Source organism: Mirounga angustirostris, unplaced genomic scaffold (genome assembly GCF_029215605.1).
Source record: "Mirounga angustirostris isolate CCGP_5_RB_7025 unplaced genomic scaffold, mMirAng1.0.hap1 SCAF_6, whole genome shotgun sequence".
In the NCBI taxonomy this organism is placed as follows: domain Eukaryota; kingdom Metazoa; phylum Chordata; class Mammalia; order Carnivora; family Phocidae; genus Mirounga; species Mirounga angustirostris.
In genome coordinates, this window is record NW_026991714.1 from 46,451,073 (window position 1) to 46,469,450 (window position 18,378).

At 39.0% G+C, this 18,378-nt stretch overlaps 2 protein-coding genes across 11 annotated transcripts in view; one reads left to right on the forward strand and one right to left on the reverse strand.

Moving 5' to 3' along the window:
- Positions 1 to 387: 387 nt before the first annotated feature.
- Positions 388 to 16,918, forward strand: PRG4 (proteoglycan 4). Of its 6 annotated transcripts, XM_064594234.1 has the most exons (13): positions 388 to 539; positions 1,138 to 1,236; positions 3,642 to 3,764; positions 4,974 to 5,093; positions 7,777 to 7,926; positions 8,483 to 8,602; positions 10,064 to 12,577; positions 13,237 to 13,314; positions 14,201 to 14,337; positions 14,613 to 14,769; positions 15,241 to 15,438; positions 15,913 to 16,038; positions 16,779 to 16,918. In XM_064594234.1, exons 2-13 carry the CDS (start codon positions 1,164 to 1,166, stop codon positions 16,910 to 16,912), a joined length of 3,930 nt encoding a protein of 1,309 aa, XP_064450304.1. In that variant the 5' UTR covers positions 388 to 539; positions 1,138 to 1,163; the 3' UTR covers positions 16,913 to 16,918. The 6 variants fall into 6 exon arrangements, with proteins under 6 accessions (XP_064450304.1, XP_064450306.1, XP_064450307.1 ...); XM_064594236.1 differs by lacking the exon at positions 3,642 to 3,764; XM_064594235.1 differs by lacking the exon at positions 388 to 539 and having other exon boundaries at positions 1,137 to 1,236.
- TPR (translocated promoter region, nuclear basket protein) overlaps positions 5,562 to 18,378 on the reverse strand; it is a 78,568-nt gene continuing 65,751 nt past the window's right edge. For 4 of the 5 annotated variants that reach the window (XM_045877349.3, XM_045877350.3, XM_045877347.3 and 1 more), the window contains exons 50-51: positions 17,739 to 17,834; positions 16,924 to 17,124 (exon numbers count right to left, since the gene is read on the reverse strand). In XM_045877349.3, coding sequence (XP_045733305.1) covers positions 17,069 to 17,124; positions 17,739 to 17,834 — 152 coding nt within the window. In that variant the 3' untranslated portion in view covers positions 16,924 to 17,068. Of the gene's footprint in view, positions 5,645 to 16,923; positions 17,125 to 17,738; positions 17,835 to 18,378 lie in introns of those variants that run through there. The other variant, XM_064594233.1, reaches the window with a different exon arrangement.

Sequence of the window (18,378 nt, forward strand, 5' to 3'; positions counted from 1 at the left end):
ACACAGAGTAGGACCATCCACCTTGGGGCAATGTAGAGCATTTTTTCTGTGCTCAGTGAAAATGCAAACACTCAAGAAATGGACTTTTGATTTAAGAAAATTTACGCCACAAACTAATAGTAGGTAAGTTTCAAAATCACTCTTTGCTAGATTTAGCTGGGGGGGAACAATAAAAGCAAGAAGTGATACCAGTATTTGACTACTTTGACACGGCTGCTTTGATATGCTGGTCAAGACTTGTCAGAACTATTTACCATCTCAGGACAATTTGTTCATTTCACTCAGAAATTAGAAGTGTGTTTTGGCCAATAATCCTAAATTTATTTTGTAGTAGTCATTTTTCTTAATGGAAGTGTTTTTCAGATGTTGCCTAAGCCTAGCTGTCTGGGCCCTCTTCCAACAAATGAGGAAAGTTTGATTTCATAGGTTGTCACTGTTGATTCTGTCTAACCTTTGGACTAACTGGCTCATCCCAATATATTTGCACTGATATATAAGACCTTCCAGGACACTGGAAAAACTCATTACTGCTTTTACGGGTAAGTGTCAAAGTTAACTTGCCTCGTGGAATTAAATGTGCTTTCAATTCAATAGGGATAGGCTTTAGTCAAGGAGTTTGAAAAAGATTTATAAGGACAGTAGCAGGAAAGTTTTGAGAAGGACCACAGCTATGCAATCCACCTGTTGGAAGCTCACAAATTTATACGGAGAGTTGAGGGAAAATTGGAAGGGTCACTTCTGCGTTTGTTAAATCACATTTTACTGAAGTTGGTTATTTATTTATTTATTTATTTCTCCCCAAGCTGGAATTTAAACCTCGCACTGTAAGTATATGCTATAATTTAAATAGTGTTGAGATAAGGTTGTTTTCCTTTTGGGGGGAATTCGGAAGTATTAAAATGGACAGTAACGTGATTGAGATGGTGACTCGACGATTTCTTCTGCATAAGATTAAATCTAATGGTGAAATACTTATGATAGAATTAAGGCTGATTATCTTTAAAAGTCTTGTTTCAAGAGTGGGATGGTTTTATCATTAAATCGCCTTTTAAAAGTTACTGAAACACGGTAAGTGACACAGGCATAAACTAATGAGACTAAAGAGCAGTTTTTTGATACTTTTTCTTTTCTTTGCAGTGAGCGCTCGGTACCTGGAAACAGCCATGGAGTGGAAAATACTTTCCATGTACTTGCTGCTGCTTTCTGTTTTCTTGATTCAGCAAGTTTCTTCTCAAGGTATCTTAACCATCAAAAAGACTTTTATTTAACAGCTGTGGCTCATCATTCTGTGTTGACTATTACTACAACAAAAGAAATAGATTTCTCAAGACATATATTTGTTTGAGGTTAATGTACAATTTTAAAGTTACGTGAAGCAGATATGGCATATTTATAAGCATTTTGGAATTCTCACGTTTTTCTCATGTCTTATGAAATCTTTCAAGTTTTGAGCTTTTCTATAGAATAATTTCTGTGCAGTTCTTCCATTGTTACATTGTTATATTTTTATGGTTCTTCCAAAAGTTCAACAAAATACAGACACAGGATAAAACTATGCTAGTGTGATGGAGTATCATCAGACAAACCGAAAAGAACAATGTTGAAATAACATGTAATTTTTGCTTCCATGTTTACAATAAATTTAACTAGTCTTTTACATCACATAAATTATTGATGACTTATTTTGGCATCATGTAGAACTAAGTATAATATTACAATGAACATTTACAAAGTTTCAAACGGCCTTGTATTAATCTTGAAATTTCTGTCTTTCTTACAAGGACTAGTCATCCAGATATGACTTACATTCGCACACATGTCATATATTATGATATTGAACTATTCCAGTTTTCCAAAAACAGGCAGTCCTGAATGAACAGTTCTTGTTATTCATTTTAGAGAATGTTAAGATACATTCAATACAATCACCTTAGCCGAGGTCTCTAGCATGCAATCAAGGTTGATGAGTGACAGTAATACCAAGTGTTGGATTTTCTTTTCCTTTTTTGTTTCTTTGACAAGCAAAACCAGAGAGAAGAAAAATCTAGGTGCGTGATTGTTATGGTGAAATTGTATTCATAAAATAGACACTTCCAAGAAAATAGTTAAAATTCCCACCAGCCTAAGCATGAGAGATAACTGCCTGCCATGGACATAGTTTCAGAATCACTTAGATAAGACGCAAAAACAGGTGAAAGCAAATGTGAATATTTAATAAGGAATGATGGCCACCACGCCATCTCTGGACTCCTCTGCTCTCTGGTGATAGTGTTATAAGGCTCACAACACTGAGAGCATTTCCTAAGCTATCTATGAAAATAATTGCTCTTCCTACAAAGATAATTGATTTCCTATTTCAGAAGTCTGCTAACTAGAAAAGAGTAGCCTTTAATGTTGTGTTGTCTGCTTGTCTTGCCTTTTCAACTTCTTCTCATTCTTTTTCCTTTATATATATGTATTTATATACATACACTATATATGCATTTTTGTATGTATTGTGCACATGTGTACGCAAGAAGTTGTGAAGCTTGTCCTAATATTTACTCTCTTCTTTGCACATGAAGACTTTCACTTTCCCGGACTCATTATTTTGAGATTTTTCCAGTGTGTTTCAACTTCCCTGTTCGGCTTTAGGACATTGCACCTGACCGTCTCTATTCCAAAGACAGATTCCATTGTTACATCTTTGTGGTTATTCTCTCAGGAAGGTGTTTTCCAAGTGATTCTTCAAAATACGTTTGAGGATCATGACACTTTTGTTTGTATTTTTTTTTGTTTAACCCAAAATAACTCTGACCTTTATATTCATGCCCAGATGCTTTTGAACAGTTACCTATTTTGCACTCACTGTAGCTGTGGTTGCAAGCATCTGACTTCCTCAACATTTAAAGAACGCAGTTATCCTCATGAATAAGAAGAAGAGGAAGCCGAGGGAAGTTTTTGCTGGCATAACCAGCTTGCTTTAAACTCAACATGAGAGATGAGACGCAGTGTGATTGGGTGGGAAAAGTGTGGGCTTTAGAATCAGAGATTTCAGAGTTCAAATTCTAGGTGACCACATAATGTATTATGCAAATCAGGATACTTCTGAGAGTGAAAGAGGTCAGTATGAATAATTAATAGGTACTAATTGACCTGTAATACATATATCCTGGAACTATTCACTGGGTGTCCCTGAGCTATTAATTAAAGTCTCTGTTTCAGCTTCCTTATCTCTCAAAAGGGGCTACTGATACTCTCCTGGCAACATTTTCATAAACATTAGAGATAACGTATAACTCAGTGCCCAGCACAGAGATGCTGAAGAAATGTCAGCTGGTCCTCATTAGCGGCAGCCTCAGGAGAGCCCTAGCTGCTACCCCTCCCCCAGGAATGTTACCGGCTTTCTGCAAAGCCCTTAACTTTGCCTGATTTTCAAAAGTGTATTTATCTTCTCAGTCTAGTGAAGAATAAAGTGGCACGATCAAGGTCACATAAGCCGTCAGGCTAAGTTCAGCAGGACCCATTGCTACCCATCATTCCCGAACTTTTCCGATTGATAAAATTCTCCCTCGCCAAGTGGCTTTATCCTTCTCAGTAGATCTCTTCCTTCCCGTGATGCGGTTTGGCCATGTTTACACGCTAGTATTGTATAATTTTAGATTTACCAAGCTGTGCAGGGAGATGTGGGGAAGGGTATTCTAGAGATGCCGCCTGCAACTGTGATTATAAATGTCAACACTACATGGAGTGCTGCCCTGATTTCAAGAAAGTCTGCACCGTGGGTAAGTCCTGACAGCTAGTGTCTCCCCTGTCCTGCAACACTGTTCTGTGGGTCCCCTTGCACCTGTTTCCACACTCTTGCGCTTCTCTTTGCTCAAGTGCCTTTCCCTTCCTCGCATACGTGTTGCAGCGTGCTGTACCTAAGGATGGTGTCAGAGCTCGGGCCTGGCGGGGTGGGGGAAGGAGGGTGGGGAGGGGAGCCTGGAAATCTGTCAGGTGCACAAGGTGGTTGACTAGTCCCAAGTAAAATGTAGAGAATACTGTGACTCGGGAGTCATTAAGTAAATCAAAGATGTAATTGCTTAGTGTTGGGGTCCTTCAATAGTTTCATCAAAAGAATCCATGGATATAAAATAATCTTACCGACTGTTGGACTTTTTGATATGTTTCTAAAGTACCCAAAAAAGGGCACTTTAAATACGAAGCATTAGTGTTTCATGAGAAATTTCAGTTAAAACCCAAAGGGTCTGAATTTTAAATTATCAGTGGTATTTCCCTTGAACACTTTTGGATCATTTTCTTAACACAGGGACATTTCAATCTCCAACTTTTGAAAATTACAATTAAAAGTGGTTCAGAGTTATGTGCACTTTAGAATTTATAGGTGAGGTTGATAAATATATTGCTGTACAGTTATGTGTCGTACAAGGTGATCATTTCAAATAGGCCTTGGTAAGTTACTGTGCCTCTAGCCAAGGCTTGTTTTGGCATGAGCAGGCATAATCTAGGCTATGGGATTAGGCTGAAATCTTCCAACTCTACACCTTGCTCAGTTCGTCATAATCAAAGTCTCTGCATTATAAGTGATTTTTGAGCCTAAACAGGGACCCATCTATATTAAGCCAGCTCTTTGGGATATTGTTGTGAGGTCTGAACGTTCATTTAATAAACATCAACTACAAAGCAGTGGTGCAAGGTGAAGAGGATGGAGGATTTCATATGAAGGGTTCCCACCTTTCCACTGTACATATGTGGAATGACAGCACTGGGGTGTTTCTCAGAGCCTTGAAGGGCAAGAAAACTTCTCTGAGTCATCATATTTCTTTCTTGACTTCTCCACTTGGAAAACTACCTATTTTCCAAATCCCAAATGAAAGACTCAGAAATGCACTTTTGGAACTCTAGTCAGCTATCAGGTGGGAAATGGCTATCAGTACATGGGTGTGACTGCGTAGTCAATAATCTGTAATGTTTTGTTTTGCTCTGGGTAGAGCTTTCCTGTAAAGGCCGCTGCTTCGAGTCCTTTGCAAGAGGGAGGGAGTGTGACTGTGACTCAGATTGTAAGAAGTATGGCAAGTGCTGTCCTGATTATGAGGAATTTTGTGGAAAAGGTAAGCATCATGATGCCAATCAGCACCTCTCAGTGCGGCCAGACCTGCGCACCTACCTTAGCTTTGCTGATAATGTCTAGTATGCACTCCATCTAGGGACTTGATTTTACTAACACAAGCCACTCTGTATTAATTTTGCTTCACCAAGAATGAATTAAAGAAGGAATGCCTCTTCCAACAGCACAGCCTGGCTCTGCCGGGCTCCAGGAGCATCAGAGATTGCTGGTTGGGGAACAGAGAGGATAGGGGCCGAGTGTATGTGCTTTTTCCTCAGGTGTGGTCCAATTTCAGGTGAAGTCAACAGCAACCAGCTTACTCAGTGATTTCTTGTCTCATCCTAATGGTGCTGACCCCACAGTTGGGGGTCCTTTGGGCTAGCTGTGTTTTTGCGTGTATATTGAAGGACCGAATGACACTTTTGGCTTCTCTGAACTAGTCAACTTAGGAGTTAAACACATTAAATTTATAGGCAAACCTACCAAGAAGTTGTTAACCATCTGTTGTCCGTCTCTTCCCATCTCTGCAGTCCATGGTCATCTCTATCTAAATCCCTGTGTGTGATAGAATAGATAAAAAGGGATATTGTCCCATTTTAAAATCCTCTTCTCTGGTTATGGTCCTCAAGGAGTACTCTGAGATTATAGGTCCTGAAGGAGTACTCTGAGAGTACAATAAAACTCTTCAGATTTTCCAAAAAATAAAAAAAAATACTTAAAAAAAATAACGAATTCCTTTTTTTTAACCAAATGTTTACTCTTAAATTCTACTTTTAAAACAACAATATTTGTGGAGGTAAAGGTGACAATAAGCATTGCTTGCATAATCTTATCATTTCATTTAAACAAGGCTGTACGTCCTGCTTCTTTGGAACAGTGGAGAAATAGGGTAAAAAACTGTTAGTCAGCATAGTTGAGGGCTATTTCTTAACTGTTCAATGTTTTCATTGGACAGCATTCCAGAAATGATGGAGACAACACCCATATAATCAAAAACTCTGCCGGGTTCCTGCAGCTCTCAGAGAAGGATCTCAGGATGAAGGATACATATTTACTCAGTGCCCTGATAATTGTTTTGGCTGTGAGACAAAAAACTAAGACTTTATTTTGGGCAGAGGATGGGTGGGGAAGGAGGATGGTTAGAGAGTGATGAAGCATTGCAAGGACATGTTAATAAAGACAGTGCTTTATGCTACTAGGTGGTGGGTCAGATTACCCGAGGCTTATGCTAAACGAAGAAAATTGATGAAGGTCATGCTTCATTTACAGAATTCATTAAGACAGTCCGGGTTTCCACTGAAAAGAATGGAACCACCCAGAGCTTCACTACTTCATTTTTTTTTTTTTTTAAAGATTTATTTATTTGACAGAGAGAGACACAGCGAGAGAGGGAACACAAGCAGGGGGAGTGGGAGAGGGAGAAGCAGGCTTCCCATGGAGCAGGGAGCCCGATGCGGGGCTCGATCCCAGGACGCTGGGATCATGACCTGAGCCGAAGGCAGCCTCTTAACCGACTGAGCCACCCAGGCGCCCCCACTACTTCATTTTTAAAGAATAACAGCCAAACTATCTCACCAGGCACCTTAGGTTGTTTCGGGGTCTATAGATACTGTTGTAAGCATCTATGTATCTCAAAATTGTAACATTTCGAGAACTGAACAAATGTGGGTGAGAAAACAGTCCAAGAGGTTGTTTGGCTCAAGATCACTAGCTAGTATGGCAGAACTGTTTCTCAAATTGAGCTATTTGGTGGGAGAGACAGAGGAAAGAGTGCGGTCGTCAGCTCATGGAGACTGCGCTGGCCAGAGTTCCTAGGGGGTGTTCGGTAAGAGCAGCAGGATTTATCACAACTCTCTCTACTCAAAGCCTCCCCACTGTTCTCTGCTTTCTTATCTTTCAGAAGTCCCTCTCCTTTTCTTCTGGTTCCTAACGATCAAAACATGTCCCATGACTTCTCTTCTAGACATAGAAAGGGTGGGTAGGCAGATGGGACAGAAAAAGTTTCAAAGATACACACCAAACCATTAACGGTTGTTTAACTTGGGGAAGGGCCACACATTTTGAGAAAAGCATAATGTGAAGGTGTGAACGTTTTACAAGAGTAATATTCACGCAGAGCTTTTGTAATTATAAAAAAAAGGTGAATTGGCATCATTTGATTTAAATGAATATGAAAACAGGACAAATGTAATTATTATATTTCTCTTCCTGAGAGCACAAATATCTTTCACTCACATGCAGTAATTATTTCTATCATCACAGAAGATTGGCATAAGGGACGGAGCTGATAGAGTCAAGTATGGTTTAGGCCGGGAAATACCTTCAGAAATCATCTAGAATAAACATCTCAATTTGCAGACAAGAAAACAAAGTTCAAGACGGGGTTAGCTCATTTGCTCAAGGTCACAAGGATAGCACCTTGCAGGTCGAGGACTGGAATTCAGGTTTTCTGACCCCTGAGCCTTTGCCTCTTGTCATAACTTATAACAATCTCAGAACCAATATTTTATAGCAATGCATCTTTAGAATTAATTGCTTTGGAGTAACTAGTGTTAGGCTAAGAGCATGCCTACGCTGGTTTTCACCAGCATTGATTCTTGAAGCCAGATGCATCCATGCCTTTCACAGTTAAGAGCTGCTGATGAATGTCAACAAGATGTTAATCCACCTGTCTTGCTTGGCCTCAGTGCATAATCCCACAACACCATCATCTTCAAAGACTTCACCTCCACCTCCAGGAGCATCTCAAACCATCAAATCAACAACCAAACGTTCACCCAAAGCACCAAACAAGAAGATGACTAAGAAAGTGATAGAATCAGAGGAAATAACAGAAGGTAGGAAGATGACAGATGTAATACAAGCTTTTGAGAGGGACTAAGCTGTAGGTGGACTACTTTTATAAGACTCTTCATAGAATAAGGGACTCATGTGAGTCTTGAAAGGCTCATTACACTTTTTAAAATGTGTTTAAAGTCTAAGTTTAAGCCAAATTATAAACCCTCAGCTATTTATTTTTCTTTAGCCAAATTATAAACCATCAGCTATTTATTTTTCTTACAACTGAACCCAGCATGGGTGTCGGTTAAAATAATCAGAAGAAATACATCTCATTGGAAAAAAAAAAAATCTCAGGTGATTTTCTGCAGAATAATTAGATTCTGTGAGAGAGGGGAAAGTTGAGAGAAAGTAATATATTGCTAGTACCTGTGATAAGGTAACTACCTTGCTTTTTACTGACAAATTAAAAGAACAGTTGATCATATTACTGATAAAATAAAAGCAAAACAGACATTTGTAGCTCAGTAAACATTATTTCTTGTTGCATTTGGACTGGCGGTTTTTTGCTTTAAATTACAGTTGGTGTGATCAACCTTTTTATTTGATTTATAGAACATTCTGTTTCTGAAAATCAAGAGTCTTCCTCCTCTTCCTCTTCCTCTTCAACTATTCGGAAAATCAACTCTTCCAAAAATTCAGCTGCTAATAAAGAATTAAAGAAGAAACCCAAAGGTTTGAGCATTGATAAAGATCAAAGACTATATCAATGCCATGTTAATAATAATTATCTAAAAGCAATGCACGTTGGTAGAATGATTTGAGGACATTTCAGTACTTGGGGTGTGTACAGATTTGTAAAAATTATTGTAGGAGATACTAATGAGAACTTCCCATAGGAAACTAGTGCAAAGCAGCTAAGAAACCATTCTTTAAAGCAAAGGATAAGAAGATGCTAGAGCAGCAGCTCTAGAACCACAGGACGACACCAGAGATGCTCATTTATGGTTTTCAAGTTTAATTCCTGTCCACCTGATACATTTTTCTTTCTTCTCCTTCTTTCTATATGTTCCTTGTGTTATTTTTCCTTTAATTTTATTTTATTTTGCAAACACTTATGTGCTGCTTTAAGTGCTTTAAAATGTTAATCCATTAAAGTCTCATACACATCTCTGGGAAAGGCAATATTATTATCCATATTTTACAGCTCCTTTTTATTATTTTTCTAATAAATTATATGTCATATCTGGCTGATTTTTTTTTTTTTTTTGTAGTAGAGAATGCACTACAGATTACACTGTTACCTTCTGAAAAGAGATCCCCTTTGTTCTGCTTTTATTTCCTGAAATTCTAAAATATATTCTCTTTCTCCAGGAAAGACTGAATTTTGGATACTGGAGTTTTGAAGAACTCTATTTCTGGGGTGGTTGTTATTTCCCCTGAAGCCTTTTCTCTGGCTGAATAGCCAAATACATAGTCTTTGAATCATCCAAAGAGTCTTGCACACCATAGAAGTGCAGTACATGTTTGCTAAATGGAACTCATCTCAGTGATGAGCTCTTGATATGCTCTTTGGGCTCTGAAATTCACCTGTGGGGTAGCTGCTATGAGAAATCCTGTTGAACAGGGTCTTTTGCTGCCATGGCATCCTAATCTCTCTGTATTGCCAGGGCTGCTGAGTTTAGGTGCGCCGAGGAAAGAGAGCAGCTAATAGCCATGTGTATGGAAACAGAGCTCAGTAGGGACCATTGCGGTGACTGGACAGATTCCCGGGGTGTAGTTGTAGAGGTCTCTGAGGCAATTGGTGCAGTGAATCTACAAGATGTTGGAACTAGGTTTCCAGGGGGGGTACGGGTCACTGAGCAATGTGAAATAAGAGGAAGGGAGAGAGTGAGGGGCAAAGAGCATTCACAGAGAGATGAATTAGTGTTACTGATCATGTTGGTAATTTCAAAGCTGCCACTTGTTTCTATACATTAATTGTATAGACTTTAACTTGTGCTTTTCACCCCTTCTCATTATTCCCTAAAATAGGCCAATCAGATAAGTTCAGTATTTACCATTTTATAACAAGTTAATAGACATATTACAGGTTAGCAATTTGCTTGGGATACATAGCTTGTTGATAAGGATGGGATCTTTAGGTCACTATTCAACAGAAAACTACTCAAAAATAAAAGATGTATTTTTTTCTAGTAACAGATAACAAGAAGGAAAGAACTCCCAAAAAGAAACCTACCCCAGAACCACCAGTTGTAGATGAAGCTGGAAGTGGACTGGACAATGGTGACATCAAGCTCACCCCAACTCCTGACGTTCCTACTACCCAACACAATAAAGTTACCACATCTCCCAAGATTACAACAGGCAAACCAATAAATCCTAAACCCAGTCTTCCACCTAATTCTGATATATCCAAAGAGACACCTTCAACACCTAATAAGGAGGCAACAGTTGAAACTAAAGAGGCTTTTTTAACAAACAAAGAGACTTCAAGTGGAACAAAAGAGAAGACTTCAACTAAAGAGACAAGAAATGCAGAAAAAACACCTCCTAAAGATTTTGTACCCACATCCAAAGCTCCTGTTAAATCTACACCCGAAGCTGAAACTACAACCAAATCCCCTGCTCCCACCACCACCAAGGAGCCCACTCCCACAACCCTCAAGAAGCCTGTTCCTACTACCCCCAAGAAGCCTGCACCTACCACCAAGGGGCCTACACCTACCACTCCCAAGGAGCCTGCGCCCACCACCAAGGAGCCTACACCCACCACCCCCAAGAAGCCTGCTCCCACCACTCCCAAGGAGCCTGCGCCCACCACCAAGGAGCCTGCACCCACCACTCCCAAAGAACCTGCACCCACAGCCCCCAAGGAGCCTATACCTGCCACCACCAAGGAGTCTGTACCCACCACTCCCAAAGAGCCTGCACCCACCACCCCTAAGAAGCCTGCTCCCACCACTCCTAAGGAGCCTGTACCCACCACCAAAGAGCCTGCACCCACAGCCCCCAAGGAGCCTACACCTGCCACCCCCAAGGAGTCTGTACCCACCATTCCCAAAGAGCCTGAACCCACCACTCCCAAAAAGCCTGAACCCTCCACCCCTAAGAAGCCTGCTCCCACCACCCCAAAGAAGCCTGCACCCACCACTCCCAAAGAACCTGCACCCACCACCCCCAAGGAGCCTACACCTGCCACCCCCAAGGAGTCTGTACCCGCCACTCCCAAGGAGCCTGCACCCACCACCCCCAAGGAGCCTACACCCACCACTCCCAAGGAGCCTGCTCCTACCACTCCTAATGAGCCTGCACCCACTACCATCAAAGAGCCTGCACCCACAGCCCCCAAGGAGCCTACACCTGCCACCCCCAAGGAGTCTGTACCCGCCACTCCCAAGGAGCCTGCACCCACCACCCCCAAGGAGCCTACACCCACCACTCCCAAGGAGCCTGCACCCACCACCCCTAAGAAGCCTGCTCCTACCACTCCTAAGGAGCCTGCACCCACTACCACCAAAGAGCCTGCACCCACAGCCCCCAAGGAGCCTACACCTGCCACCCCCAAGGAGTCTGTACCCGCCACTCCCAAGGAGCCTGCACCCACAGCCCCCAAGGAGCCTACACCTACTCCCAAGGAACCCGAACCCACCACTCCCAAAGAGCCTGCACCCACCACCCCTAAGAAGCCTGCTCCCACCACTCCTAAGGAGCCTGCACCCACTACCACCAAAAAGCCTGCACCCACAGCCCCCAAGGAGCCTGTACCTACGGCCCCCAAAGAGCCTGCACCCACTGCTCCCAAAGAGCCCACCCCCAAAGTCTCCAAGAAGCCTGCTCCAGCTTCTCTTGAGACACCTGCTCCAACCATCTCAGAGGCCTCTACTACAACTACCACCATGGAGCCTCCCACTACTCCCAAGAACCTTGCTGAATCAATTCCTGAGTTTCCTGCAGAACCCACACCAAAGGCTCTTGAAAACAGTCCCAAGGAACCTGTTGTACCTATAACCAAGGCTCCTGAAGTGACCAAAGCTGAAATGACAACAGCTAAAGACAAAACAATAGGAAAAGACATACATATGACGACACCTGAAATTACAACCGCTGTACCTAAGATTACAACCCAAGAGACAGCAACTCCAAGAGAAGAAACCACTGAGTCCAAAACAAGTACAACCACACAAGTAACATCTATCACATCGTCCAAAAGTACTCCCAAAGCAACAACTCTTGCACCCAAAGTAATGACTACAACAAAAAAGACAACTACAACTGAAGAGACTGTGAATAAACCCGAAGAAACCACAGCTGTGCCAAAAGATACAGCCACGAATCCTGAAGTGTCAACTTCTAAACCCCAAAAGCCAACCAAAGCACCAAAAAGGCCCACTTCTACCAAAAAGCCAAAAATACCTAAAGTGAGAAAACCAAAGACTACAGCAACTCCCCCAAAGATGACTACATCGACAATGCCGAAATTACACCCTACCTCTTCAGCGGAAGCCATGCTCCAAACTACCACCAGCCCCAGCCAAAGACTTAACTCAGAAAAAGTTGAAGTAAATCCAAATAAAGATGCAGATATTGCTGGAGAAAAACCTCACATGATCCCCAGGCCCCCTGTGTTAACCCCTGTATTTATCCTGGGCACTGATATCTTGGTGAGAGGATCCAACCAAGACATCACCATCAATCCCATGCTTTCAGGTAATAAGTATCAGTTACTTCCAGTTTTAAAATTGGTAATGTTAACTTAAATTTATCTGAGCCAGAAGGGCCTGAGTTAGTATCATGCCATTGATATATTATCTAGAACCCTTAGCTTGTTAACTTGTGGGGTTTTACAGCTTCTCCGTAGGGAAGCAGAGGAGTAATCACAGTAAGATTATTTGGTCTTCGGAAAATCGAATAATAAGGAATTTAGTGCATTTGTGTCTATATGCAGAGTTGGTGTACAGAATGTCAAAAAAATTTAGTTGGGAGTGTATCCTTACAAGAGTACAATGCAAAGCAAAAATCGGCAATATTATTCTCTTTTCCAAACCAATTCCAAAGGGCAATCAGAACTGAAAAATGGGAGTTTTGTGTTGGGATCAAACATCCAATAATTATCTAATTTACATGAAGATCAGGTAACCTGGCCCATTCCTAATTTTATATATTACCTTTTGAAAAATATCACCTTTAAGTAAAACAATTAGGAAATATAGCTCTTCTTTTTCATTTCTGAAATATGCATACCTCCCGCTAGCCCCTTCAAGAGCTTAGGAAAAGGTGAACAGAGGAAACAGCCCTGTGGGAGGATTTGAAAACAACACGAACACTTTTCTCATTTTCTTTTGTACCGGCTTAATTTTTTGTTTTAGATGAGTCTAATTTATGCAACGGTAAGCCAGTAGATGGACTGACTACTTTGCGCAATGGAACACTGGTTGCATTTCGAGGTGAGCTATGCACATATTTCTTCTTCTGCCCATCATTTTATTCTTGGCATTTATGAGAACCAAAGAAGAGTGGAAGTTTGGGTTGAGCTTTCCGAAGGGGAGCCTGACTGATGAACTTTCCTCACACAATATTATGGGGACCTGAAAGTAATTACCAAAATACAGGATTAACAGAATTAAACACATTAGAGTAACAAATAAAACAAAGAGCTTGTATGGTGACTAACATAACATAATAAAATAAAATTTAAAAAAAAGAGAGAGCTTGAACTGATACTAAAGCTTTTCTTTCCATTAGTAATTAAAGGGTAGTTCAAATTTTAATTTCCTATCAAATGATATGACACCCAGATTTGTATTTGTATTCCCTGCTCTGTTTTATATGAAAATAACATCTTGATTACAATACATTCAACAGTGCTACATCCCTTGGGAACCTAACAGGAGAACAGAAGTTACTTCATGTTACTTCTCTGCTGTACCATCTGCTGGTCCAGTCCTCTTCTATTTAGATTAAATCTGAAAGGAAACAAATCATACACTACCATGGTAGAGGCTAAAGAGATATTAGCAGTCACTGAATTATAACTCCTTAATTCTAAAAGATAAAGAAATGGAGATAAATGCCCTTCTGCAAGTCACAAAGCCAGAAGGACCATTCTAGAGAAACTGGAAAACTAAAATATTTCAAAGGCTACGCTGAACTTCAGACCTGAGAAATACCCACTCTCAGAAATATTCAAATACTAACTTCTGTACTAATCCTCACAGTGTTGACTAAACTTGCCATATAATTTGTGTTAACATATTTTTCATTTTGGTTTCTTTCGGAATAAGTTATAGTATTCATTAAGTTTGGAGGTTGATCTATCACTTTCAATTTTAGGTCATTATTTCTGGATGCTGAGTCCATTCAATCCACCACCTCCACCTCGTAAAATTACTGAAGTTTGGGGTATTCCCTCCCCCATTGATACTGTTTTTACTAGATGCAACTGTGAAGGAAAAACTTTCTTCTTTAAGGTAAGAAAAATATCTTTCTGAGAGAAATCAGCAACTAGCTATTCTTGATCCTAAGAGCATAAATCAGCTTACCCTCCACTTCAGAAGGGTCTCCGTATTTTACTAAACTATTCTATCATCAAAATTTAATAAAAAGCTAACAATTTGGTAACATTAAAGGCCAATTTATTCACTTAACAAAGTTAAAACTTTCTCCCTATATTTACATCTAAGAATGAATCCCAAACTTTTTTATTCCAAAGCTGTTAACACCATTTCCTCTATTAAATCATCAGGATTCCCAGTACTGGCGTTTCACCAATGGTGTAAAAGATCCAGGGTACCCCAAACAAATTGTAAAAGGATTTGGAGGACTAAATGGAAAAATAGTGGCAGCTCTCTCAATAGCTAAATACAAGAACAGACCTGAATCTGTGTATTTTTTCAAGAGAGGTATGTGTTACAATAATTGACAAAATTACAAAACTTCTAAGAATTGATTTGCCTGAGAAATTTTATTTAATATTTTCATTTATTACTGGGTTTTCTGTCAAAAGATCTTTAATGGCTGGAGTCAAATTATTTTCAATGGAAAAACTGAGGACAGTAAAAAGTATTCAGAGCTCTCAGCATGCAAATTACAATTTCACCTGAATTTTCAGGTCATTAATATAGAGGTCATCATTTAATTTCAAACAAAGTTAAATATATAACTAGGCAATTTGTTGGTTTTATTCATTCAACATATATTTCAGCACTTAGCCATTATTTTATAATACCCTTGACTAACAGCCATTATTAATGTCTGGACATCCTTTATGAGAAACACTGATCATTTCCTCTACCTTGTAAAAGCTCTTTTCCACCTTTCTGGGGGTTTACGCTTAATTTTCTTATCACATGTGATTTTCTAATACATAATAGGTGGCAGCATTCAGCAGTATATTTATAAACAGGAACCCATCAAAAAGTGCCCTGGAAGAAGGCCTGCTATCAATTATTCAGTGTACAGAGAAACAACACAGGTTAGGAGACGTCGCTCTGAACATGCCATAGGACCTTCTCAAACACACACCATCAGAATTCACTATTCACCCATCAGAGTCTCTCACCAAGACAAAGGTAATGTTTCTTACTGTGTTAAAAATTCTTGCACATGAAGTAGATGTAATACAGTTTATCTTACAGAATGAAGCTTATTGAATATAGTGACTAAATAGCCCCAATAATTTAAAGCTTACTGATTCAAAACATTAATTTGCCTCAGTGAATGACCAGATCAATATATACTTATATACATACATATATAGTTTTTTTGTGAGTAAAGAATGCAATTTATTCGGGTTTATTATTTGGAATAAATACCATTTATCAAGTACCTCTTACCAAGAACATTACACACAAATCTATAAACCTCAGCAGAATTTGCACCATGTCAAAGGGAGGCAAAAACTGAGGCACCTAAGTTAATAGCTCACCCACCGTAACAGAGCTACTCAGTGACCGAAGTGGGATTCAAACCCAGGTCTGTCAGACTCTAGCGGCTGCTCTTCCCTACAGTACTTTGCTTTCAGGCTGGTATCTTTAAATCTACAGGTTTCCTCCATAATGAAGTTAAAATGAGTTTACAGTGGAGAGGATTTCCAAGTGTGGTGACTTCAGCTATCGCACTGCCCAACATCAGAAAACCGGACGGATATGATTACTACGCCTTTTCTAGGGGTAAGTTATTAAGCAACTTCTTAGCTTCTTACGGATGTGCTCTAATCTCTAAAATATGAATATAATCAAAGCAAAAACCAGTGTTCAATGGTGACTAAAGGTGTGAAGTTAAACTATAATAAGAAAGTTTAGATTTTCACTTTACTTTCAATTAAACCGAATGGGCTGCAATTCTATTCTGCACTATCCTTCATGAGGTTAAAGACTATTATGATAAATTATCCAAGTACTTGAGTAAAACTGCTACTAAAAACAATATTCTACATTACCTGTGGCATTTAACGGAGGTCTTGGGTGCCACAAAATATTACTGATTTGCATCATTACACAAGTCCCAAAGACCACAAAGAGGTTCTTGAGAAACTAATTATTTTTAATTAATAGAAATTAAATTATGTTACGTGGGGCACTTTTCTTTGAAAAATTCAGAAATCTAAATTATTCCACCTATAAAAAAGATTTTTAAAGGGTAAAACTGAAGTGAATTATTATTTTTTAAACTTAGTTTTTCCTCAAACTCTTACTCTGAAAAGGGAGCATCAAACCTAATTTTACAGAAAGCTGGTGAAAGGTCAATCTCTTGAGGCAACTGTTTTTGTCAGAAAGTTCAAATTAATACAAACATTTCTGATATTAAAATGATAAACACTACCTTTGAGTATAATAGTCAACACAAACTATTTTTAAGTTCAGGTGTTTTGTTTTCTTTTTAATTAAAAAATGATTTCTCTTCTATTTAGATCAATACTATAACATCGATGAACCCAGAAGAACAGCAAGACTCATTACTACTCGTTCTGGGCGGAGCTTATCCAATGTCTGGTACAACTGTCCTTGGACCCACGGGCAAAGGAAGAGTCAACTAATTAAATGAAGAATGAAAAATTTTGACACTGAAATACATTTTATTAATAAAGCATGTTGAGAGAAGCATACCAATTTAAATACAAAAATGTTTTTAATCTCAACAATCATTACACTAAAACAGGCTTGAGAATCTTATTCACAATTATTACAGTTTACAGGACATTTAATTAATATTGCCTCTATTTATTCCTCCTCTCCCTCCCATTGCATGGCTCACACCTATAAGAGAAAAAAATAACCAAACTGAATGCATCTTTTAAGAAGTTAGCTCAAAAGTGGAGTATTCACTTACCCTAGGTCACTATAAAATTGCTTTCAATATCAAATATCTAGGTATATAGATATAAAACTGTGTTAGACATTTCACACATCTTCAGTTGAAAATTATTACAATTAGATTAATATTTTCATGGCATGAATACAATCTCTAAGGGTTACATTAGAAAACATAGATATTAAAATTTTTAATTTTTTTAACTAAAGTCACAAAGCTTGATTCTGTTGTGTAAAAAGTATAACAACAGGAAGAGATGTAACAAATGACTATCTAGTACTGTAACACTTTGGCTTCCTCAAATCTTATTTTGAATTCAAAGAAGAAATGAATAAATATGAAATATAAGCACATATTCATTATATACCTATAGTTTACAAATCTTTCTACAAGAAGCTTACAGATTAGTAAAATCACATGCTCAATGTGTAATTATTTAATCAATCCTTGGAACATTAAAAAAAAACTACATACAAGTTAGAAGCTTAAGGATTAGAAAACTTGTTCCATTTATTACTATCCTACATCCTATCATGTAATCAATATGTCAGAAATTTACCTCTCTGTCTGTTAAACTGACGACCACGGACACCTTGTCTCAATGTTGTCTGAAGTCTTACTCGTCTGAAAGGCTTTGGTTGACTACTGCTAGTATCTAAGGAAAAAAACCCCAAACATTAAAATATAAGAAAGCAAATTAAAAAATAAGAAAAGCATTTATAATGGCAAAATCTAGTCACTAAATGATGCATGGATAAAATGCAGAGGTGTCCATTTGCTTTCAATATTTAAAAGTGGTTTGATTTTTAACAAGGGACATTTAACAAACAAAAAAAGGGTAGAAAGTAAAAAAAAATTTCTTATTAAAAAAAAGTACATGATTTTTTTTCATTCATTCACTCCACTCATAAAATATATATTCACTTGGTGCCTATCCATGTATCGCTGTGCTAGGGGGTGGGGACTACAATAAAAAACCACGTATCACCGCCCTCAGGAAACAACAGACCCCGACATATAATGTGAGTCAAATGTGAATCCTCTTTTCCAGACACCCCAAATCCAATCATTAGCAAATCCCGCCAGCTCGAATTTAAATACAATCCCCAAATCTGACCTCTTCTCACAAACTTCACTCTACCATTCTGTCTGAAACATCCTTGTCTTTACCTTGAATTTACAATACCCTCCGAACTTTC